The 26,353-nt window shown below is 41.9% G+C and overlaps 1 protein-coding gene across 1 annotated transcript in view; it reads right to left on the reverse strand.

Annotated features, from left to right (window-relative positions):
- CADPS (calcium dependent secretion activator) overlaps positions 1-26,353 on the reverse strand; it is a 153,517-nt gene that overhangs the window by 105,834 nt on the left and 21,330 nt on the right. The window contains exons 7-8 of the mRNA XM_089919888.1: positions 21,147-21,380; positions 16,069-16,190 (exon numbers count right to left, since the gene is read on the reverse strand). Coding sequence (XP_089776014.1) covers positions 16,069-16,190; positions 21,147-21,380 — 356 coding nt within the window. The remainder of the gene's footprint in view (positions 1-16,068; positions 16,191-21,146; positions 21,381-26,353) is intronic.

Raw genomic sequence — 26,353 nt, forward strand, 5'->3', positions numbered from 1 at the left:
TGTATTATTTTTTTTAGATTCCACATAGAAGTGATATCATACGGTATTTGTCTTTGTCTGACTTATTTCGCTAAGCATAATAATCTCTAGGTCCAACCACATTGCTGCAAATGGCAATGTTTCATTCTTTTTTAATGGCTGAATAATATTCCATTGTATATATATGCCACACCTTCTTGAACCAGTTCCTTTCACTCCTGTTCCTGGGCCACCACCAGCTGCCATCATCTACTACGTGACTGCAACAGCATCCCAGCTGGTGGCCCTGTTCCCATGATGGCCCATGAAGTTATTCTCACACAGCAGCCAGAAGAATCTTTTAAATACGTAAATACCATCAGGTTACTTTCAGGCTTAAAATCCAAACTTCATACCTCGGCCTCCAGACACTGTGGGATCAGCCTTTGGCTGACCCACTTCTATCCCGCCCTTCCCCCTCATTCTGCTCCAGCTCCTCTGGCTTTTTATCTGCCCTTCGAACATGCCACTTTCCTTCTTAGGGTCCCTGAAGCCTCCACTCCCTCTGCCCAGCATGCTCTTTGTCTCACTGGCTCCCTCTTGTTCAACTGTCACCTCTTGGGGACACTTTCAGACCAACCCAATTAAAACAGCTGCTTCTTCCCAATTTTGTTAGCCTCCACCGAATCCCTCTGCATCTTTCCTTCACAGCAGAGCTGGAGGGGCCCTGAACCCACATCTTGGCTGAACGCTAAATGGACTGAGTGTTACAAATAAATATTTGGCCACAGCTGAGTACTGATATCACAAAATAAGCTCCTGAGAACACAAGAATCAAAGGAATTATAAAAATAGAGCTACCATATGACCAGCAATCCCACTCCTGAGCATATATCCAGAGAAAAACCATAATTCAAAAAGATGCACGCACCCCAATGTTCACTGCAGCACTATTTACAATAGCCAAGATGTGGAAGCAACCTCAGTGTCCATCAATGGCTGATCTGATAAAGAACACGTGGTATATACATACAACGGACTATTACCCAGCCATAAAAAAGAACAAAATAATGCTATCTGCAGAAACATGGGTGGACCTAGAGACTGTCATACTGAGTGAAGTAAGTCAGACAGAGAAAGACAAATATATGATATCACTTACATGTGGAATCTAAAAAAATGGTACAAATGAACTTATTTACCAAACAGAAATAGAGATACAGAAAACAAACTTACGGTTACCAAGGGTGGGGGGAGGGATAATTTGGGAGATTCGGATTGACACATACACACTACTATTCATAAAATAGAATACTAATGAGAACCTACTGTCCAGCACAGGGAACTCTACTCAATACTCTGTAATGGCCTACATGGGAAAAGAATCTAAAAAAGAGTGGATACATGTATATGTATAACTGATTCACTTTGCTGTACAGCAGAAACTAACACAACAATGTAAATCAACTATACACCAATAAAAATTAATTAAAAAATAAAGAGATGTTAACAGATTTAATCATTTATCTAAAAATATTACCTATATTTGAGAAGAATAAAATTCAGGAGAGCAATATTTTAAATTTGCAAAAACAAACAATTTAGTCATTATTATAATTCTATTATTACAATTTTAATAGTCAAAATACAAACTTCTGTTATTGTGGTATAGGAACAATAATTTCTTAGCCCTATCGACTAAACACTTCCCCTCGGTGCCACTATATGGCACATTTAAAGATGGATGCCAAAGAGATGTTTACTTTGCCTCGAGCTTGGTGCAGAGGTGGAATATTTGGGGGCCCGCTCCGCCAGTGTGGGGAAACAGTAACAGTGAGAGCAAATTATTAAGTGTTCCTTCCTGCCAGATAGCAACAGATTAACGTAAGCTTTATCTTACTTTGTATAAGGTGATGAATGCTAGAACAGCAAATGGGTCTATCCAAAGATTACAATTATGATATAGCCTAATCTTTTTTTTCTGCCTTGTACTATTATTTAAAGTTTACAAAGATCTCTTGGCTCAAATGGGATGTGATACTCATCCTAAAGATGTCAAGTTATATTCTTTTAATATTCATCTACTTAACTGAAAATTTTAATTGTGTTTTCATATAAAATAAGAAGGTTTTAATGGTTAATTATTACTTATGTTGACATTTTGGTAATAAATGTGTGTGTGTGTGTATAGCCACTGACCGAGAGAATTTCAACATATAAAGCACATATAAAGATTTTCACTTTAATATGCATTTGGAATGCTTATATTTCAAAATGAATACTCAGATATTAAAGCAGAATGATATACCCTGCTTGTATTACGTATATTATCACACTGATTGGCTACGACGATTAGCTATGTGATTACGTGATAACTGACCATGCACAAGTGCAGACAAGCTAAAAATGACTGAAGTATCATTTGACTATTAGGCCTTCCAACGGCAAAGTTGAAGCAAAGCTACATACATTTTGACCAAACAGCAAGGCCAAAGCCAGACTTCGATGCATCTCTACCCAATGATTTACAATGGCCTTGTCTACTGTTTGTCCCATTAGACTGTGGTTGCCATAATGGTGGTATTTTTGCTTCTTTTGTTCACTGCTGTATCCCCAGCACCTTGCACAGGGTATAGCGTATAGAAGCCAGTCACATAAACGAGATAAAGGAAGGAAGGACCTAAGGAATGAACAAAGGAGTATGGTGAGTGGTATCTGTGTTCCTCTCCCTGTGATCTGATTCTCCCCGACTGGCAAGTACTGTGATCATCAAGGAGCAGGCCCACGGGATGAGCGCTGATCACAAGTGACCAAAAGAACATAATGAGTTCTTCCAGAGGCTGCCATTCTCAGAGACCAGGCTGGTTTTGACATTTGTTTTGTTTGGGGTCTCTCTAAAGTAGGAAAGTGAGAACGAGAGAGAAGCATTTTCCACGTCTCTAATCTTGATACATTTGGCTCAAGGGAAAATCACCTATTCTGTTGGAGTAGATAGTTTGTGTGTTCTGATGTGGCAGGGAGAAAAATCAGGTGACAATGCATTGCAGGGCAGGACTGGGACCTTAGACACTGAGATTCCTGCCTCTAATTCCTCTTTCCTAATAGTCCTCAAATACTGATACTGCAGCTCTATTGTGCTAGTTGATATGTGAAGTAACGGTAGACAAGGGGTCTCTTTATTCCGTCTCTCTCTCTCTACTAAATCGACAAAGAAAAAAAAAAAATCCAGAACTGCAGAACCCTGCCTTCCTGAGATCGCATGGCAGCCTATTTGCTAAATGTCAAGATATCCCCAAATTTCCATAGCTTTAGTTTAACTTGTGATGTCCCTAGCGAGTCCTTGGAGGTTGTGTGTGTAGCTGGTGTGTTTTTTGTTCATTACTTGAAAAGTAACAGTGGTTTGGTGTCAGGAAGAACTCACAAAATGGGTTCACTTTATTTTTCAGACTGTTCTGTTCTTTTGGATATTTTGTAGCCAATTCTATTCTTTCGGATATTGAGCACTCCTCTGACTGGAGAAATCTCTGCCACAATTATCATATGGCCATGAGTACTCTAAAGAGGTTTCCAAGCCCATCCTGTAGGACCCACTTTTTAGCTTTGACCAGAGTCCTTCACCATTCGCATTAAGGCTTAGATCTGAGTCAATCAAGACTTACTGACCATCTGTTATACGTAAGGCATTATATGAAAACTAGCCTGATATATAGATTTTTCCAGGTATGAGTAAGGAATCTACACATTGCTGGGGCTCACAGCAGGCTGCCCCCAAATACGCCACATGCAGTACTGATTATTCTGAATTAGAGTTACTTGGAAAACAGCCAGTAGGGGGAAATTATATTAAAAAAAAAACCCACGCTGACCTCCCTCTTTCCCCCCGACAGCAGGATATAAATCTCCTACGTGAAAGTATCTTTGCTGCACCAGGAGGATAGAAAGCATCCTTATCACCAGAGCTAGGGGATTCAAGGCTAAGAAAACTGTATAAACAAACTTTGTTACTTCTTCATTAGCTTCCTATCCCAAGCAAAAACCCCTCTGTTAAATCTTCACAAATAATTATTTGTTTGTCTATAAATGATATATAAATAGCCTAGTTTGGTCACTTTGTGGGTCTTATTTTTATGAGACCTCCTATGCGTACGAATTTAATTTTTTTCCCCGTTAACCTGTCTTGTGTCAGTTTAATTATTAGACCAGCCAAAAGAACTCCAGAGGGGTGTGTGGGGGGATTTCCGCCTCCCCAACAAAATAAATGCACACATTCCAAGGCAAACTTGAAAACAACATCTAAGGGGCTTCCCTGGTGGCGCGGTGGTTAAGAATCCCCCTGCCAACGCAGGGGACACGGGTTTGAGCCCTGGTCCAGGAAGATCCCACATGCCGCAGAGCAACTAAGCCTCTGAGCCACAACTACTGAGCCTGTGCTCTGGAGTCCGTGAGCCACAACTACTGAGCCCGCGTGCCACAACTACTGAGCCTGCGCTCTAGAGCCCATGAGCCACAACTACTGAAGCCTGTGAGCCTAGAGCCTGCAACAAGAGAAGCCACCGCAATGAGAAGCCCGCGTACCGCAACAAAGAGTAGCCCCCACTCGCGGCAACTAGAGAAGGCCTGCGCGCAGCAACGAAGACCCAACGCAGCCAAAAAGATAAAATAAAATAAATATTTTAAAAACCCAAAAAACCCGACATCTCATTGAGAGAGAAAGTATCTTAAGCTTCTTTTGTCCACACCACCTGACTCTGATGGCCTGTGCTGTTTTCCTTTCCATCCTGGCTCCACCGATGGCAACAACAATTATAGAGATAAAAATAACAGTTCTTAGATTTGTGTCAAGTGCTCTGCATATATTATTAAATAGATACCTCATCAACAAGCTTGTAAGTATTGTTAGCCTCATTTTACAGATGAAGAAACTGAGGCTCAGACGGATTTAGTAACTTACCCACTATAACAATGTCAGCTGCACGACTGGAATCCACACTAGAATTGTCTTGCCCAAAGCTTTTTCTCTGATGCCTGTGCTGAGCCTTATTTTCCATATAATCACTACAATGTTTCCAACCAGATTCCATCTACTGAAGGCTTTCTGAAATAGCAGTTCCACCCCAAATCCTGTGAACCAGAAGCTATGGGCCGGGGTGACAGCTTTTAAGTCCTTACCCATGAACCCAGGGAACTTTCAGCGATTCCAGAACTAAAGCACCAGAGCCCCAGAGGCTTCCAAACACCCTGATGACTGGCATCATGCCAAGAAGAGCATCTGTCATCCTTGGAGGCCCCATACCCCTCGGCATCCCTGCAGTGAGGTGATCGATATATCACAGCACAGGGGGTTTTGCCGTAAAACAAATAAGACACTTAGGAACATGTAGAAAGTATGATCTCAGCGGCACTTGACCTCTCTTGAACAAAGGCTCTGATCCAGAAAGAAGCTGGAAGAATGGGCTTGTGGAGATCCAAGCGGTAGGGGGCGAGACACTCAGGTGTGTTGTGAGTCTGGACGAGGACTCAAGGAGACCACTGCCCTTTTCCATTCCTCTTTCTCCTGGGAACCAGGTCTTGTATCATTAAATTGATGGCAGCCTATGCTGCGGGTCTGTCCTCTTGCTCTGGAAAGCATTTTGGCAATAGTGCCCTTTCTCCTTTGGCTGACTTGGCTTTTTGCTTTCCGTGTGCTTAGAATCCTATAACCTGGGTTTTGGGAGTTAGAGGACTTCAGGGCAGCCTTCCTAACTTTTCTGAGCTTCTTTTTTTTTTATATGTAATGAGGGGAAAGTGAGTATCTATTTCTTAACACTACCATGTGGGATTCAGTGATATTATAATGGTTTTTTGGCTATTAGCAATATTTCTCAAAAAATGCCATCCATTGTACTCAGTCCTTAGCTTGGTCATATTGTGTTTCAACACCAGCCCCATGGGGTAGGATGTATTACTGCCTCCATTTCAAACTGGAAGAAACTGAAGCTCAGTGAGGAGCATCCACTTGCCCAAGGTGACCCAGTGGGTAGGTGGTGGAGCTGGGATTCACACCCAGTTCTGGGCAGCTCTACCATTTGGTACCAGGTGGCTCAGCGCCTGGTGCCTAGGATACCTGAATAAACGGTAGGAGCAACTGTTATTGAGAATGATTTCCCCGAGGAAGGATGATGATCATTAGTGGCTCTCCTGGAACTCTGTAAGCACCTCTGGCTCATCTTTGCAGACCTGCACACATAGCACCTCACAGGGCAGCTGCCTATGGGCTGAATTCCACCTGCTGAGCTGAGCGTCTGCACTGACGTGGAACACCTGTGCGCCAGCACATTCATCACCATTTAAATAGGGGCAGTGATTTAACCCACAAAATAACTGAGTTTATGGAAAGGAAATGAGCCCTCTTAGGTAGTTTTGCTGAGTAGTTAATGCTAATTAAAAGACTTTCTTCTAGGGAAGTGATTTCCTTCAGGAAGGCAGGGGAGCAGAATGAGCAAAAATTACAGCCTTTGGGTTTGGCTCCTGGCTTAGCTATGTATTATCTGTGCAACTTTGACCAAGTCACTTAACCTCTCTGAATCTCAGTAGTTCCATCAGTAAAATGGAATAGCAATAGTACCTGTATTATAATTTCAGTAGGGCATTAAATAAGACGTTGACTATGAAGTACTTAGTATAGTACCCGGCCCATAGAAAGTGTTGGATCAATATTAGTGATTACATTTTAGACTCAGATCACTTTTTTTTAAACATCTTTATTGGAGTATAATTGCTTCACAATGGTGTGTTAGTTTCTGCTGTATAAGAAAGTGAATCATCTATACATATACATATATCCCCATATCCCCTCCCTCTTGTGCCTCCCTCCCACCCTCCCTATCCCACCCCTCTAGGTGGTCACAAAGCACCGAGCTGATCTCCCTGTGCTATGTGGCTGCTTCCCACTAGCCATCTATTTTACATTTGGTAGTGTATATATGTCCATGCCACTCTCAGATCACTTTTTTTTTTGCATGCCTCCCTCCTCCCTTCTCCCTTCTCCCTCTCAACAAGAATGAAGCCATGATAATAATAGCCAGCAGGATTACTATGTAACAGGCACTGTTTTAAGTGTTTTATATATGTTAATTCATTTAATTTTCTCAAGAATGTGGAAAATGAGGCACAGAGAGTTAGGTGACCTGCCCAAGGTCACAGAGCTGAGATTCAGACCCAGCACTTTGCCTTCCCATTCTGTGTTCTTGACCACGACACTGTACTGCTTCTATGCACCAATGAATCTAAACCAAGCCTCTCTTGTTTTATTAGTGAGAATTTAGAGTTTCTGGGCTGTATCCTATTCCTACAGGTAAGTGACAGTACGACATTCCATCCTATGTATTTCCTGATCACTAAATAACAACTACAGCAGTTTTTCACACTTGGGGAGACATGTACTGAATTGTATTTCCACTGAACAGTGATTGGGCAATCAGTCCAGTTCTCAGTTCATGTCATCAACGGATGTAACTGGCAAGTAAGCTCAGACAAGGTCCTCAAGGAGCTGAACTAGACAGGAAATGGACCTACTGTCACTTAGTCCTTAAAGGGCTATTAAAAGATATATCCTTGGGCTTCCCTGGTGGCGCAGTGGTTGAGAGTCCGCCTGCCGATGCAGGGGACACGGGTTCGTGCCCCGGTCTGGGAAGATCCCACATGCCGTGGAGCGGCTGAGCCCGTGAGCCATGGCCGCTGAGCCTGCGCGTCCGGAGCCTGTGCTCTACAACGGGAGAGGCCACAACAGTGAGAGGCCCCCCCCCAAAAAAAGATACATCCTTGTTTCATACCCACCCAATGTTGGCCTCCTCATGAAATCAGAACTTTCACAGATGTCTCACAACTGGATGGAGCATCACTGTTTAACTGCCAAACTCCAGTCACCACTCGATTATCCACTTCTGAAACTCCTACCAACTCTAGAAATTTCACCAACTCGCTGTTACTTGAAATTCCTGAAAATTCTGCATTAAGTTCTACCATTATGGCTCTTCTCAGGATTAGCTAGATAAAGAGAAAAAAAAAACTATAAAACTCTTGAGAAGGAGCCTTGGATACCACTTATCAGGACACGGTAAAGCCAGAAAGCTTGGTGACCTACACAAGAGAGGGTGGCTAACTGAGGATGCAGCACTTGGAGCACCTTCTCCAAAGCTTGTTCTCTAGCATCCTGTTCCTTTCTACTGGCTACCCTGCTGATTGTTGTTTTAGCAGCCAGTCTACTTTCACCTTCCAGCTCACAAGCAAACACAAACTGGCTTTCAACACAAGTTGTGGCTTCTGGACGACGCTTTCTGGTCTCTGAGCATCCCAAACTGTGATTAGAATTGTGCTTCCTCCCAACCCACACGTCTTCAGGGAACCTAGCAAAATTGAATTTCTGGGTCAACGTTGGCCTTTACCATTTAAGATTTAATTAACTTTGAATGAAGCTAAGCCTTTTCCTCAGAAAGGAAAAATGAGAGAAATGGTATCCAGGCTTTCACTCAGTGTTACATAAATGTCTTCTGGACTGTGACCTTGAGCTGGAGTTTCAAGAAAGGTAGACAAGAAAGAAGCTGAGGGCTTCCCTGGTGGCGCAGTGGTTGAGAGTCCGCCTGCCGATGCAGCGGACACGGGTTCGTGTCCCGGTCCGGGAAGATCCCACATACCGCGGAGCGGCTGGGCCCATGAGCCATGGCCGCTGAGCCTGCGCGTCTGGAGCCTGTGCTCCGCAACGGGAGAGGCCACAACAGTGAGAGGCCCGCGTACCGCAAAAAAAAAAAAAAAAAAAAAAAAGCTGAATCTCAGGAGGCCTTCCTCTTTTCTTCCAGCTGGCGGCTTTGCAGTTCTCAGCAGCTATAGTGGCTCCTGAAGAATTGATCACTCTGTGCCCAGGCACTCAGATGTTTCCAGCCAGCTTTCCTCCAGGCTCTACAACATCGAGGGCCATGTATGTATTATCCCCCAATTTACACTAATGCCTGGCGGACAGTATGGGCTCCATATTTGCTGACTAATACACCTGTCTTTCCAAGTTTACTCTGGGTCGTGAAGAGGCTTCAGGTTTCAAGGTGGAAATCCAATCGTACCCTCCCTGGCTTAAAATCCTCCAATGGTTTCTCCATGGTCTTAGAATGAAGACCCTTCACGTGCCTAGAAGGCCCTGCGTTGTCTGGTCCTGCCTTGATCTTTTGACTCTTCCTGTAGCACATTCCCCCTCTCTGACTAATCTCTATTCACATTGCTCTATTTTCAGTCCAGGAACACGTCCAGCCCCTTCCTCCCTCAAAGCCTTTGCACATGCTGTTCCCTATGCCAGGAATGCTTTTCCAGCTCTTCTCATGGCTGGATCTTTCTCATCCTTCAGGTATCAAGTCACGCATTACCTACTCTGAGTGCACTTCCTCGGCCACTTGAGTAACATATGTTCCCATTACTTTGTGCTGTAGCAGCCTGTTCATTTCTTATGGAACCAAATTACATTCTGTTATTATCTTGTATATTTATTTGTTCCTTGTTTGTTGCCTGTGTCCTTTACTAGAATGTATGCTCCATGAGGCCAAGGCTTGAGGTGTTATTCATGGCTGTAGCCCCAGTACTAGTTGGTCACAAGTAGAGCACCCCATGTACACTTGTTGAGGAAATGTAAGTGCCTACCCTTCACATCATTCCCTTATACCTAAATTTTAAAGGGGCCATTCAGGAAATGTACTCTGTTTCCATTTAAACCATTCCAAGTACACAGAAAACATTTTTAGCTAAATTGAGGAAGGAAGTACCATCAAGAAGATGATACGTGAGGAAAGAAATTGGAGGGCATGACTTCCTTTTCTAACTTTGTAACTGACTTAACGTGGGACGATTTAATGGAACTGTATTTCTATGAATAATTTGGGCATAATAAGCACAATCCACTCTGAATTGTGCCATTAGAACAAATAAGATATTTCACAGAAGAAAAATGTTATAGCAAGTCTTTGTGTTTTATTCTTTTTTTTTTTTTTAACTATGTTCTCATCAGATAAGATGCCATTAGAAGATGCTAGGGCTATATAGCAAGATTTACCTGTTAGGTAAATTCTTATTCTCTTGGAAAATGGCAGGAATTGGTTTGATTGTATTTTCAAATTCCTGACAGTAATGAAATCCATGTATCATAAAGCCCATGGTTTGTCAGGGAATAATAAAGTTGTTAAATAATCAAATACCAAGTGGCACCCTTGGTTTCAACTCAGAAGAATATAATTTCAGAGAAGTTAGCACAATATTGGGCTGCTAACTCAAACTGCCTTTCTTTTCAGCAAAATCACTTAAATTTCTCTTGTATTTAGTCCTCAGGACATGCTTTCATTGGAGGGTAGCATGCACTGTAAGAAAACACTGAGAAAGACAGTCATTTGGGAGTATATCTTGTACTCAGGGAATGTATCAGGTTTCCTTACATCATTTCTCCCAAATTAAAGTAATTTGCATATTGTTTTCCCAATCTATGCCATTTCCACATACCAAACAAGATAGTTTCATGATAGTTTATCATATCTACGTACCACCTGTGCTATTTTTTACTTAATATTATTTTTCGTTTAAATTAATTCACTTTCTCCAAATAAAACATACAGATGGCTAAAAAGAACATGAAAAGATGCTCAACATTGCTAATTATCAGAGAAATGCAAATCAAAACCACAATGAGGTACCACCTCACGCCAGTCAGAATGGCCATCATCAAAAAAGTCTACAAGTAGGGACTCCCCCGGTTGCACAATGGTTAAGACTCGTGCTCCCAATGCAGGGGGCCTGGGTTTGATCACTGGTCAGGGAACTAGATCCTACATGCATGCCACAACCAAGAGTTTGCATGCCACAACTAAGGAGCCTGCGAGCTGCAACTGACCCGGCACAACCTAAATAAATAAATTAATTAATTAATATTTTTTTAAAAAAAGTCTACAAGTAATAAATGCTGGAGAAGGTGTGGAGAAAAGGGAACACTCTTACACTGTTGGTGGGAACATAAGTGGTACAACCACTATGGAGAACAGTATGGAGGTTTCCTTAAGAAACTAAAAACAGAACTACCATATGATCCAGCAATCCCACCCCAGGGCATATACCTGGAGAAAACTCTAATTCAAAAAGATACATGAACCCCAATGTTCCTAGCAGCACTGTTTACAATAGCCAAGACATGGAAGCAACCTAAGTGTCCATCAACAGACAAATGGATAAAGAAGTAGTGGTATACATACACAATGGAATATTACTCAGTCATAAATAAGAATGAAATAATCCCATTCGCAGCCACGTGGATAAACCTAGAGATGATCATACTAAGGGAACAGTGTCAGAAAGAGAAAGACAAACACCATATGATATCACTTATGTGTGGAATCTAAAATATGACAGCCGTGAAACTACAGTAAGTTCCCTATATACAAACCTTCAAGTTGCGAACTTTCAAAGAAGTGAACGTGAGTTTGCATGTCCAATCACGTAAGTTAGTTCATGTTTCTGGCGTGGATTGTCACGTGCGTGCATCCTCTACAAGTGGCTGTGCTTTTGTGTACTTCCCTGTACGGTACTGTATAGAGTACAGTAGTACAGCATCTTTATCTCAAGCCCACATGTCCAGAAGCAAGCGTAAAAGCGGTGGTGATATAGCTGGTACTGTACTGTACTTTTCAAGGTACTGTGATGTAAGATTAAAAATGTTTGTTTTTATGTATTATTTGTGTGAAAAGTATTATAAACCTATTACAGTACAGTACTATATAGCCGATTGTGTTAGTTGGGTACCTTGGCTAACTGTGTTGGACTCATGAACAAATTGGACTTACGAACGCATTCCCGGAATGGAACTTGTTCGTATGTAGGGGACTTATTGTATTTACTAAACAGAAACAGACTCACAGACATAGAAAACAAACTTATAGTTACCAAAGGGGAAGGTTGTGGGGGGGGAGGGATAAATTAGGAGTTTGGGGTTAGCAGATACAAACTACTATATATAAAATAGGTAACCAACAAGGACCTACTGTATAGCACAGGGAACTCTACTCAATATCTTGTAAAAAAAAAAAAAACTATAATGGAAGAGAATATTCAAAAAGAATATATATATATATATATAACTGAATTACTTTGCTGTACACCTGAAACTAACACAACATTGTAAATCAACGATATTTCAACAAAAATTGAAAAAAAAAGAAAAACACTGTCTTACGGTAAGAAAATTCCTCTGTTCTATTTCTTAGGAGGTGGACAAATATATCTGGGCTCTTGAATCCACAAGGTATTTCCCTTCTGCATTTCCATGACTCCCTGAGATTGCTCACCACAAAACAGGGTTTCAATTACTCATGCCCTGCCTCAGCACCCTCAGTGGTTTCCTGCTAGAAGCAGCAATGGTGGCTCACAAATGGAGGCAATATTTTTGAAAGTAAATACATCTTGTGAAAAATTCTGATTTTCATATTCTGGCTTCCTGCATTAAAAACCCAGGAGAGGAGGACAACAGCATTGAGAGGATCCACAGTCGGCTTGGAAATAACCCATGTGTAGCAAAGAGACTGGTAAAATGAAGGATGAGAGGGGGCTACACACACACACACACACACACACACACACACACACACACACACACACACAGCCATGTTTTCCAACCACAAAACACATCTCACTCATGAAAACAGCCTTCTTGTATTATGCACCTAATTCAAAATGACCACTTGGGGGCAGGGCCCTGGTTATAAGTGAAGAGGTGACCTTGATAGAGGAGGTGACAGAGAGCTTGGACCCTCCACTGCTAGGTTTCGACAATATAGAACAGCATTTCCAATGGATGCTAATAGGTGGTAGTTGAAAAAAGTTTGGGAAACTCATGAATAAACAAAGGTAAAAAGCTTTATTTTCTATAATTAAATCCTCAAAGCCTTTAAAATGCCAAAGTACGCTGTAAATAACTCAGAAAAAATGTAATGTCTGGCATTTCCCAGCCTCACTTGACTGTAATACCGCTCTCCCCATCCTTGTTTTTCTTGGAGTAGTCTACATATGAGAGTTCTAAAAAACACTCTTGGACAAACTGGGTCATGCAGTGTACTCCTGCTTTTGTGACTGTACTTGGAAAAAAAAAGAAAAAGCCAAATTCCTTGTAGACACATTATAGGATAAGATATTAGAGTTCCAGTTACTGGGTAAAATACTTGGTAGCAGCAACAAGAGAATTTATAAGCAGTAAATAAAACAGGCTTGAATGGAATCCTGGTTTTAGAATGTATCAATAAAGTATGGACATCGGCTAGCTGTAGGAATCGTCAAAGACAAGAAGCAGAAGATGAACAGGGCAGGAAAAAGGCTAAATTTGTCAGATGATGAAGTGGAGTTATTAGGACACATGAAAGATGACCCTCCAAAGGGTACTTTTTGGGATAATCAAAATCAAGTAGCAGAGACGACAGCTAGAGATCAGTAATGGGAAAAACTGTGAGTAGAAGCAGGGAGGAAAAAGAGAAGAAATATAAGCTTCAAAGAAAAGAAAGGATGGAGAGGATGCAGAATAAGTGCAAACATGAGACGAGGAAGAAAATGCACCTGCACAAACAGGCTCATTCATCCTCTCAAGACAAAAGTGGAGGCAGAGGAGAAGTATTAGCAGTGAACTATGACCAAGAAAACGGCAAAGAAGAGAAGTGGAAGAAGAATTTGGCTTTAGAAGGCAGCTGAGTAGAGATTATAAGGAGAATGTATATATTAGAAAGGAGAAAAGAAGAGACAAGAGACATGAATTTTGGTAGATTTCATACTCTGGGTATATCTCTTTGAGATACCCTAGAAATGGCAAATACAGGGCACATGTACGTCTTCCTGTATGAGTCGATCATGCATTCTTTTCCTCTGAATACAGACTTGGCTTCAGAACACTTCTCAACACAGCACTTTGGATAGCCACTACAGACTGATTTGACTTGACACGAGTTATGAAAGTTGCGTTCTTACTGTATTAAAACACAAACAAACAAGCCCTCTGTGGGGTTTTGGTAATACCCCCTCACTGACGGAAGAGGAATAAAAAAATTATACTCCTTCAGTGTGAGATGTATTCATATGGACATAATGCATGTGGATGGATATGAGTCAGTGTATATGTGAGATATAAGCATATCAAGTAGTTCGACCAAAGCATTCCATATTTATTTCTAATGTGAAACTCTGTTTTAAACATTCATACACACATGAAAATCAGCTCATCACTTACTCTGGTAACTGAAACCTTTAAACCCAATAAACTGAATTACAGTTTGAGTTACAATAGCCTAAATGAAACAACAGCCTGTTAGAATAATCAGAGCTTTCTCCTTCCTTCTCTAACATATGATACCATATTGGGCTCGACATCTTAAAAGGTTAGTGTAAACTCCAGAGAGGTTTTTATTCCCCCTACGTGACACATTTTTCAAAGGCACATATAAATAATGCAACAGCATAATAGCATTGATTATGATCGGGCTGTGGTGACAGTTGGAGGAAAAACTGGGATTTTTATCAACGGTGGTAAAAAAGAAGTTGCATTCATTTTCAGATTGAAACTCAGTTTAGAAAAAGGGAGGAAGGATGGTGTGCAACAAGTTGCTTTGGTTTCCATTTCCTCCTCCATACACTTGTTAATTGCACCCAGATCTGAGCATCTGAGGCCTTTGCCTATTCATGCAAAGAACCACTTGAAGGCATAAAATGTCCTCAGATTTTTCTCTAGTCAGGGAAACATTCAGTGCTTTCTTTGAGCTATTTTGTTTGAACATCCTGGTACGGTATTCCTGTTCTGCCAAACATCTCCTAGTGCTTTGAGGGAGGAGAGGCAGTGAGCTGCCGTTATGGGTTATCCTTTTTATGACTTTCTTCTGAATTAACAACAATAAAAAAAGATGCTCATTAGCCTCGGCCGGCTTAATTGAGATAGAAAAGAAAAGGAGAGAGGCAGTGGGGAGGGAGGAAAGAGAGTGGTGATCTCTCAAGAATTTTTGCAGCCTGAGAGTCTTTTGACTCTCATCATCGCTCCTGGGAACCAATGCAATAGAATACTAACCGGTCTCCTGCATCGACTCTGGCCTTCTCCACTGCAGTCAGAGTAATCTTCTCAGAACACATACCTAATCATGCATGCCCATCCTTCCTCTCCGAGGCCTAGCAAGGTCCTTCATGGTGTAGCCCCTTCCTGCCTCACTGGCAGCTTATGGCATACCTCGTTCTCTGGACTCCAGCCCCACTGGCCTTCTTTCAATGCCTCCTTGCCACAGGGTCTCTGCTGACCACAGGGCCTTTGCACAAGCTGACTCTGCCTAGAATGTTCTTTCTACTCCCAACCCCTTTGCTCAACTTTTAAATATTAGACCAAATGTCTTATAACTCCTCAGGAAGGCCTACTCCTACTCTGTCTCCACAAACTGGCTCAGGTCCCCCTGCTGTCTCCTCACAAAGCACTCTTTCTTTCTCAGCACTTATATCTATTTGTAACTATAAATTTGTGCAATTATGTTTCTGCTCCCCCACTCAACTATAAGCTCTGTAGGGCAACAAAAGGGACTATTTTCCTTTCCCCTGTTCAACAGCACCCTGTACACAGGCACAGTGAGCATTTGACAAATATGTGTTGACCTAACAAATTAATAGATTGTGCCTAACGTAACATACTGCTTTGCTGATACAGTCATAACTGTGGCACAGAGAAAGATTTTGAAAAAAAACTGTACATACCATAAACCAAATATTATTTGGTAAGTATAATGAAAACAGATTTCTATCAAAGTCTCCTACACATCCTATTGAAGCCTGCAGGTTGTGACTAAACTCTCTGAGGTGATACATAGAGCCTCCAGAAAGGAGGCTGTGTCTTAAATTTCCTTCTGTTCTCCTCTCTGAAGGAGTTGGAAACCTTATTAAGGCTGCCAAATAAAAATGTAGTCAAGTCATTTTGTTTGGAAAATAAACAAGGTGTATGTCTCATAAAACCTTCTGGGGAAACCAAACCTTTAATCTGCAGTTGGCCAAAACGGTGCCAATGAGAAGAATCTTCCGGAAGATGAACCACGGAGAAACATAACTTACGTTGGTTTTGAAGCCTCGGCCTGGTCGGTCTGTAGTTTCTCTCCTCCTTCCACCTCCATCGTGCAATATACAATGCGATTTGGAGCTAAGGATTTGAGGCCTTGGACTTCCATGATCACCACCTGGAAACAGAGTCACACACATCAGAGGTTATTGCCAAAGTCTATGGGCAGCATCACCCGGGGAAAATATATACATAAGAAGTTACAAAAAACCCAACAGGTATCTGATGGTTTCTACCAGCCATGCTGGGACAAGTCCAGCATGAGGATACAATTCTTCATAGTGTATCTCATTGCCTTGCAGATGGAAAGACAAGGTTCACTAACTCAGATGCTCATAGGAGCTAGACAGGTTATATGAAACGGGCTACTCTTTTCTGTGTTAAACACATAGGATGGGGACTTCCCTGGTGGCACAGGGCTTAAGAATCCTCCTGCCAATGCAGGGGACACGGGTTCGAGCCCTGGTCTGGGAAGATCCCACATGCCGCGGAGCAACTAAGCCCGTGCACCACAACTACCGAGCCTGCGCTCTAGAGCCCATGAGCCACAACTACTGAGCCTGTGTGCCACAACTATGAAGCCCAGATGCCCAGAGCCCATGCTCTGCAACAACGGAAGCCACCGCAAGGAGAAGCCTGTGCGCCCACAACGAAGAGTAGCCCCCACTCACCGCAACTAGAGAAAGCCTGTGCGCAGCAACGAAGACCCAACACAGCCAAAAATAAATAAATAAATAAATAAATAAATAAAAATTAAAAACACACACATAAGATGATTTTTCATTTCCACAAGAAATAGACTCTCCTATTTAAAAAATATATATAGTCCAGCTTTTAACTCAGAACGTGATGGACACATAGGCCAAGGAATTCACTTTCCTCTTTACAATAAAATAAGTGATAACACAGCTGCTAAGATAAAGGGCAAGTACCAATTAGCATGAGAGTCAGAGATACAACAGGGAGTGGTGGGGATTGTGGCAAATGGGAGCACTCCATTTAAAGGGAGCAGTTGCTACTCAGTTGCAGCCCATTGTTGCCTTGTTTTACCCCAGTCCAGAGTTGCCAAAGGCTCCAATTTCTCTTACTGGGAAATGGAAATATGAATCAGAATCAAAGTCAGAAATCTGATTTTGAAATTTTGACAATAATTTTAAAGGGGAGAAATAAAATACACAAACTCTGTGCAGGCCAACATTGTTGGGTCAAAAAAAAAAAAAAAAAAGCCTGCAGTTGCATACTCTCTGTCTAGACTGAGGGAAAAGGCTGGTGTTTTGATGGAACAAGTTATATCATTTATAATTCCTGGCATTTCCCACCACTACCCTCAAACTCCATTCAATCACCTGCTATTTTCATATTTAGTGGTAGGTGCTGCTCATCAGAGAGAAGGGAGAAGAGAGGAGAGGAGGGGACGGAGGGGAGGGGAGGAGAGAGACAACGATTTAAAAATCGGAAACAAATGACTCACAATCAGAGATCTCTAAAGACCAAGGTACATTAAAAAAAAAATTACTGGATTGTACTCCAAAAGAGGTAATGGCATTACACAAGAAGGATGTGGGTGTGCAAAAAATGTACGCTTTTTAATGGGCTTGATGCAAGGAAGTACAACAGGGCTGGCATTGAATCAGGATTCACAGGTCAGTTTTGCTGCTTAAGCCCAGGGGTTCTCAAACCTAGTGTGAATCAGAATCGCCTGGAGCGCTGGTTAAACCAGATGCGGCTGGGCTTCACCTCCCGAGTTGCTGACAAGGAGGTCTGGGGTGGAGTCCAAGACTTTTCATTTTCTTTCTTTTTTTAAAAAATTGTGTTGGAGTATAGCTGATTTACAATGTTGTGCTAGTTTCAGGTGTACAGCAAAGTGATTCAGTTGTATATATACGTATATTCATTCTTTTCCAGGTTCTTTTCTCATATAGGTTATCCCAGGATATTGAGTAGAGTTCCCTGTGCTGTACAGTAGGTCCTTGTTGGTTACCTATGTTATATATAGTAGTGTGTGTATGTAAGACTTTTCATTTCTAACCATTTCCCTGATGATGTGAATATTGATGCTGCTGATCCAGGAGCCAGGGTACTACTCATGTGATGTTGGGCAGATCTTGACCTTGAAGTCACTGCACTTTTCTTTCAAATCTCCTGAGCCTCAGTTTCCTCATCTGTATAGTGGGGATAACGATACGTCTTCTCTCTCTCTCCATGGCCGTTGTGTGAGGATCATATGAGATGATGTATGCAATTGAAATTTTTACACTGGGTGGAAAGAACCATCAAATGAAAAGAAATGAGAGGCACTGGAGAAAGAATACAATTTTTAGAATTTTAAAGATGCGTTCAAATCCCGAACCTGCATTTTCACTAGCTGTGTGATCATTTGCTAGGTTCTTAACCACTCCAAGGCTTTGTTTCCACATCTGCAAATGCCTTGAAAGACTGTTGTGAGGATTCACTGAGTGAATGATGGCCAAGGATTCTACAAATACCTATTATTTTTCATCAGAGCACTCCACCCACCCAGGGCCATGTCACTTGTAATCCTGGACCTCAGTTCTCTTACTCCAGGTGACTATTCTCTGCTGTCCCTTCTAGCCATGCAATTCTATAAATACATAAAATAAGTCTTGTACCAACCTGCAAATTCAAACCTAGTCTACCCTGATGCTGTGACAGGCCTCTCTCTCTCTCTTTTTACCCCCCTAACTGTGTCTGCCAAAACACATTCACAAATAGATACCCAATGCCTTTTGCTGGCTGGTTTAGTATGATGTGCAATTTAGTGTTCTAATTAAACAGTATTTGGGAACCCTAGAGCATTTCATTCAGTACTTGTACTTACAAGTTACAGCCTGTTTGAATCATGTACGTCTGGCAGTATGGTTGGGGACTCACCCACATCTATATTTTAGATAATCAGCTGTGTAATATTGAGTACTGATGAAGAATTAGAAAATTGCAGATTTAAAAGCTCCATGAATATCAATAAACCACTTCCCCCCCACCTTTCAGGAGGAAGACAAGAGGCAGTAGGAAATAAATTACCACCTTTAATTGGCAATAATCAAATCCAAAGACACCTAAGAAAAAGCATTCAGTATCTCAGGTGGCAGTACTAAAAAAAAAAAAGAAAGGAAGTTTGTGTGAAATTACACTGATGAGTTCTTCACACACCAAGTGCTCTATATTTAATTGAATACTGCCTCTTCCACCTGCAAAATACATGTTGAAAACCCTGTAATGTGACTATCTCAATCTGAACTGAGCACAGTAAAACAAATTACCTGCAGTTAATTCACAGCAAGCCTTAATGATGCTCTCAAATATTAATTTAGTCTTTACAAATTTTAATTAAATCTATAGAAATCGGATCTATTCTCTTGGTTTCCCTAAATGTTGGATTATCATAAAATCCTTTTGGGGTTGAGCTTTCATATGCTACGAATGGTTCTCAAACTTCGGAGTGTAAGGAGTACCTGGGCAGCTCATTAAAATGCACATTCCAGGGCTATACTCCGCCTAGAGCTCTTATTCCTGACAATTTTATTGAGGCATATTTTCCATATCATATAATTCACACATTTCAAGTGTACAATACAGTGATTTAGGGACTTCCCTGGTGGCGCAGTGGTGAACACTCCACGCTCCCAATGCAGGGGGACTGAGTTCGATCCTTGATCGAGGAACTAGATCCCACAGTAATGCCGCAACTAAGAGTTCGCATGCTACAACTAAGGAGCCCACGTGCCGCAACTAAGGAGCTAGCGAGCTGCAACTAAGTAGCCCATGTGCTGCAACTAGGGAAGCTGCAAGCCACACCTAAGGAGTCCGCCTGCCACAACTAAGACCTGGTGCGACCAAATAAATAAATAAATATTAAAAAAAATAAATTTACTAGGTTGTAGAAACCATCATCATAAATCAGTTTCAGAACAGTTTTATCTCCCCCAATAAGGTCCCTTATGTCCATTTCTACCTCCTGCCCCAGGCAACACTAACCTACTTTCTGTTTCTGGATATTTACCTTTTCTGGACATTTCACATCAATGGAATCAAACAATATGTGGCCTCTTGTGTCTGGCTTCTTTCACTAAGCATAATGTTTTGGAGGTTCATCTAAATCAAAGCATCTAAATCAAAGTTTCAGTAGCTTGTTCCTTTTAATTGGTGAAGAGTATTCTATCATATGGATGAACCACATTTTGCCCTTTCACCAGCTTATAGACATTTAAGTTGTTTCCATTTGGGGCTATAATGAATAATGCTGCTATAAACATTTGTAAGCAAGTCTTTGTGGTGACGTGTTTTCATCTCTCTTGGGTAGATATCTAAGAGTGGAGTTGCTGGATCACATGGTAATTTTATGTTTAGCTTTTTGAGAAACCACCAAACTGTTTTCTAAAGTAACCACACCATTTTATATTCTCATCCTCTAGAGCTCTGGGTCAACAGTTCTGGGTGGCACAGGAAATGTGCATATTGAACCAGTTTTCAATAATTCTGATGTAGTTAGATCAGATCTACTCCTCAGATTATACATATGATAAACAAACATGTGAGTAAAAGTTACAGAGAAATATTGACATGTTGAGCCTTCTGCCACAGTTCTGGCCAAAATGGGTTCTTTCTTGGGGTGATGAGACAAACTAAAAGAGTCTCCACTGCAACAAGGGACTCTCTAATGGGGCAGCCAGAGGGAGAGAGAATGGGAGAGAAAATTGACAACCCACCATGAAATGATACTAGATTGTTTTTTTTGTAACACAGGTTGCCAAAATGTTAAACTCTCTAAATTGCACAAGGTATTTACAAAACCCTTAAGGGCTGCTTTAAGTTGGGGAAAGTAATCCAACATTAAATTTAGTAAGTGGTTCTTAGGACTACATTTCCTAAGGAAAAAGTATGGTCTCCTGGAGATGGGAAATTACTTGCCGATTAGCTGAGCTACGCTGAGCAAGCTGTTATTTTAATAACTGCTCCTGGGGTGCAAGGAGGAAAACAAGCTGATTGTGAGGCATCTCATCACCCATGTCCTGCCTGCGATGCCAGGAAACTTTCAAGGGTCTAGGGCTTTTACCTCCAGGGAGAAAGATAACACGACGTCTGACTTGGAGAGCTGGTTTTCACTCTCCTCACCCATGTCGATGATGGAAGCGTTGTGGCTGCGTTTGAGTTTCTGAAGCTTGAACTCGCCGCCTTTGGAAACTGGCATGCTCTCCAAATTAGCCATGAGCAGGTTGACGGATGACTTCAGCTCTTCAATGTACATGTTTTCCATTTCTTTGGATACAAACTTGGGAAATTTGCGTTCCTTGTAAAGAAAGAGAAAGGAATGAGCAGAGGAGTAAACACAGTCCAGAGCTCTGCTGACATCTACCACTAGTGACATTTGCCCAGATATCGTGGCATCGTGCTAGAAAAATGTTCAGCTGGGTTGAGTAGACAGCTGCCTGCCTTCTAGTTATTTATAATCTCTAACAGGTAAGAAACACATACATAAACATATAGTAAGAAAGAGGCAAATGTTTTATTATAGTTCTATTCCCCCCACCCAAGCTTTCTCCAGCAAATGTGATCTACGGAAAGAAAAATGGGGTGATGTTCTTCAAATCCGGTCTCAATTCAAACAGTTTTTCTTTTTAGCAAAATGCAGCCAGTTGTTTTTAAGCTGAGGAGACAGAAAAGCACCCTATTTCTGGATATCTATAGAGATTTTCTCACATGAATAATTCAAAAGGAGCTCATTTGAGATGTTTCAAACACAGCCTGTGGCTATTTCTAAGAAGAATAGTTAACTGTTTTGAAGAAAAATTGAAAAAAAAAACAAGTGATGAAAAACATGATTAAAATTCCTTAGAAGAGAAGATAAAGCAATTCAGTATCAGAACTGAACTCTATATTTTTTCATTCCTTAAGAGTTCAGTTGTAATGGCAACATGCTTTAGCCAACTTCATACCTCTGAGTTGTCCAGGTGCCTCAGATGAATAGAGTTTGGATCAATCACCTTCTCAAAGAATCATTTCCCACTTGAAACATGAATGTGCTCTCTGCAGCCCAGCTCCATAAATGAGCAGGTGAGCGGCAAATCAAATCAGTTTGACTTTTTTTTTTTTTTTGCAAGTGACAGAAAAATCCACTTGAACTGGCTTAAACAATGAAGGAATGTATAGGTTTGAAAATGTCCTAGGGTAGAACCAGCTTCAGACAAGACTGGAATTAGGAGTCAGATAATATCATTATAACTGAGTTTTTCCTCCAAAACTTGGTTTGGGTTCTTCTGGGCTGGCTTCATGCTCAGTCTGGCTCCTTCTAATGTGACAAAAAGATTGCTAAAGATCTGTACCTCACAACACCACATCACACTATCTAAAGGAAGAGTGAACATCTCCTCCTGTAATGCTCACAGAAGATGGAGGATCTTTTATCTCAGAATCCTCACCTGAAATCTGACTTATGTGCATACCCTGAACCAGTTTCCATGGCCAGTGATGTCATGTTGAATTGCTTAGGCCTGCGTTATTTCCTCTGTCCCTGTGGCTCAGGGTAGAACTCCACCTGGGTCCCACGGAACATGAATTGGTTTGCCAATTCTGGGTGGCAGAAAAATAAGATGTCTAATATGTGGGCACCTGACTTAAAGTCATCCAGCTAATTCTACCAAGTGGCCAGCAATCAACTGGATTTAATCTCTCAAGCAATTGAACTGAGAGATGTTGAGATTGCGATCAGTGGTGAAACTGCAACAGTAAGATCATAAAGATAGACTCTTGGGTGGTTGCCATATTGTCCATGTTGGACCAAGTGGAAGCAGCGTAAGAACTTGACAAAGAGCGAGAAAGAGATGGGGAGATAGAGGGGGGAGAGAGACTGTGAGAGACAGGAAGGAAGGAGGGAAGGAAGAGAAGAGGAGAGAGGAGGGTATTTAGAGTCACAGAAAGGAGCTTTGACTTTTATTGGTTTTCTAATTCTAAGAAAGCCAAGTTATTCCTCTTGCAGTTTAGATGCCTGAGATTCTCTTATTTTCCTTTCAATACTCAAGACTCATATCTTCGAAACTTTTGCACAGTGGGCTGGCGTTTTATCATTCTTGGGCTCAATCAGAGGACAAATGTGAGCCTCAAAAATGTGGGTATCCTTTATGACAAAGGCCCTGGGCTGCTGGGCCATCATCACTTAGAAAATATTTACTGCCACCCAAACTGTGCTTGGCACAGTGTTAGGCGTGGGGAGATCATGATGAAAGGGTGCGAACTGTTCTGGAGCTTTACAGCTAGCAGAGAGAAAGATCTTTAAGGAAACGTCAAGGTAGATGCTTGATGGAAGTAGATGAGAAGTGATCTCTTCCTGAGAGAATCAGGGGTAGCCTTCCGGAGGAGGTGACCCTTAGGCTGAGAGTCTGAAGGATGAGGAAGCGTTTGACACCAGGTTGAGTTGGCTGAGACAGGGCCACTTTTACTTGCTCTTTTCTGAGAAATATGTAATAGGCAACCACGAATCCAAGAAGGTCTATACAACTGAATGTGGTCACAAAATACTTCCCCATCTTCTTTTGAACATGGTCCTTCTAACGAGTGAAGAGAAGAATGAGGTAAATTAAGTGATGTTAAAGGCTGCCAAGCAGCACAGGTTACATACTAACAGCCTGAAGGCTGGGACACTGATCTATCTCTTTCGTCCTTGTACTGGGGCCCAAACCTTATAACTATATGGGATATTGGAGGAGCTGGGTAAGTGTATCTTTGATTTTACTGGCAGCTGCTGGCCCTGCAGTTGCCATGGAGATGGAGAGAAAAACCATTGTGTCTGTGAAGTGGGTTCTCTCCTGCCAATCAGCCTTACTATCAAGTGCGGTCCCTTCATCACACCCATCTTTGGGACTCACTCAAGGCCTTTTAACTCCACAGTCTTGCAATTTTGGAAGAAGACGCAGTGATTACAGACACCACAACTCTGGCCCAGAGCTGGCATCCACCAAACTTTCTGCAGGAGAATATTGGACAAATCCAAAGAATGACCACTCCTCCCAGAACTTGGACAGTTCCTAATGACATCATAAAAAGATGCTTATAAAACTGAAGTCTAGGGACTTCCCTGGTGGTGCAGGGCTTCAGAATCCATCTGCCAATGCACGGGACATGGGTTCAATCCCTGGTCCAGGAAGATCCCTCATACTGTGAAGCAACTAAGCCCGTGCGCCACAACTACTGAGCCTGCGCTCTAGAGCCCGAGAGCCACAACTACTGAAGCCTGCGCACCTAAAGCCCGTGCTCCGCAACAAGAGAAGCCACCGCAGTGAGAAGCCCACGCACCACAACAAAGAGTAGCCCCTGCTCGCCTCAACTAGAGAAAGCCCGTGCACAGCAATGAAGACAAAAAAATATATATATATATAAAATAAATAAAAAATAAATTAAAAAAAACCCCACTGAAGTCTGCAAGGGAAAACAAGGCCATTTTTCTACTCTGAGTACTTAAGCCTTGAGAAGGAATAGCATTCTGTCAATCTAGGCTGACTTTCTAAAGGGGTTTTCAACAGCAGCCCCACTATAAACACATTTCAAAAGCAGCCTCACAGACATTAGAAGGCATTTTGGGCACAGGTATTATATTAATAGTTTCCTGGATTGGTCCTTTTACTCAAAGCTGTCCTTAAGTGGCTTAGTTTTACTTCCTTAGCTTCTTTGAATTAGGTGGACTTCCTTTTCCTTGAATGAACGCCCTTGGCATTTAGATTTTTCTTTGAACTCAGATTCCTCTGGGTTCTTAGCTGCCTTACGAAGGCCAGAGTCAGGGAGATGCTCCCTACACACATTCTTGCAGGCCAAAAATTGAACTAAATTTCTACCATGTGCTTGGACACAGGGCAGATGCCAGGTACAACAACATTCATTTGTAAGCTGGGTGCTATCATTCTCTGGTAGGAGAGGATTCCACTTTTATCTGATTGTTGGCAATGTATGGAGCAGAACTTTTCCATCAGGGAAATATGTGGATGTCACTTCTCACCTAGGCACATCATTAGTACCTGCAATGGGACCGTGGTATGAGATGGTCATTTTGCTTCTGCAGAGAATGCGGTTTAAATGGCAACTCCCCACTGAAATGACAGCTTGAAAAAACAATGGTGTTTCACTCCCAGACCTCTGCCTCTATTTTAAAAGCTGTAGTATTTGTCTTATATAATCAGCTCAAGAATTTTGGAATTTTACCCAAAACGTGGCCAAAAGAACTGGCAAATATCACAGCAGCACTAATGCCACAAGCTGCCTGTTTAAGCTCCAATGTCAACTTCTAATCACACAATTTAAATAATTTAGGCTTAATTCCTGGGTGAAATTTGGGGACTCTTTAACGTCAACATGAGAGGATTTGGGAAAATGTTTGAGCAGGGATTAAGAAGTCTTTTCTACCACATTTTAAAAAATGCATTCAGATCTCTTCATGGATCTTTTAAGGCAGCGTATCTGATGTTCACAGTGAGGGCTCACACAGCCGTCTCTGATGATTCGTTCGTTGGATGTTGGTGTGACTGAACTGATAGATTACAGGGTAGGGTTGCGGGTAGAGGAAAGCCACCTTGCACTTGCCTCCCTTCTCTCCCAAGAAGAAAAGACAAACATTTGCCTTCTGTAAGCACGTGAGGATAAGAATGCTGCTGGCGGAACAACCTAGGTCCCCACCACCTCTTTTCCAGATGCCAAGGAAATCAAAGTGGAAGGGATTCAGAATCCCAGGAGCCCATTCTGCCTGCTGCTTTTGCTTCCTTTGGGCTTCTGGATAAACTGAAGGGAAGGCACAGCAAATTTTCGTGCAAGAGAGAAAGCAGTTTCCCGGAGGGGCGACCATCAGGGAGGGAGGAGCTGGGGGCACTCTTGCCCTGGTGTAACTGCCTGTCATCTGACTACTCAAAAGAACGAACGTGAACATTGGAATTAAAGCACTCGGCTTTCTACTTACTAGCTGTGTCAACTTTGGTACGTCACTTAAACTCTTTGATGTGCCTGAACTGCGGAGAATCATCGTTAACTCGCAGGATCACTTGTCACAGGTCTAAATGAGAGTTTACATGAATTGCATAGCCAGGGCAAATTAATAAAGGACTGATCAGCAGAGAGAGAGGTCAGGATGCAGAAAGGTGAAGGCCTGGGTGAAGGGCATGTTGGATCTTTGGATTGGGGCGATGGGGAAATGAGGCTCTATATTTGGGAAGGCATTTTGTAATGGTAGTGTGCATACTGGTTAAGAGAGAAGGTTCTGGTCAGTGAATGAGTTTGGCCAAGGCC

This window comes from Delphinapterus leucas, chromosome 10 (assembly GCF_059928025.1).
Source record: "Delphinapterus leucas isolate spDelLeu-1000000601 "Yukka" chromosome 10, BTC_Dleu_Yukka2, whole genome shotgun sequence".
Classification (NCBI taxonomy): domain Eukaryota; kingdom Metazoa; phylum Chordata; class Mammalia; order Artiodactyla; family Monodontidae; genus Delphinapterus; species Delphinapterus leucas.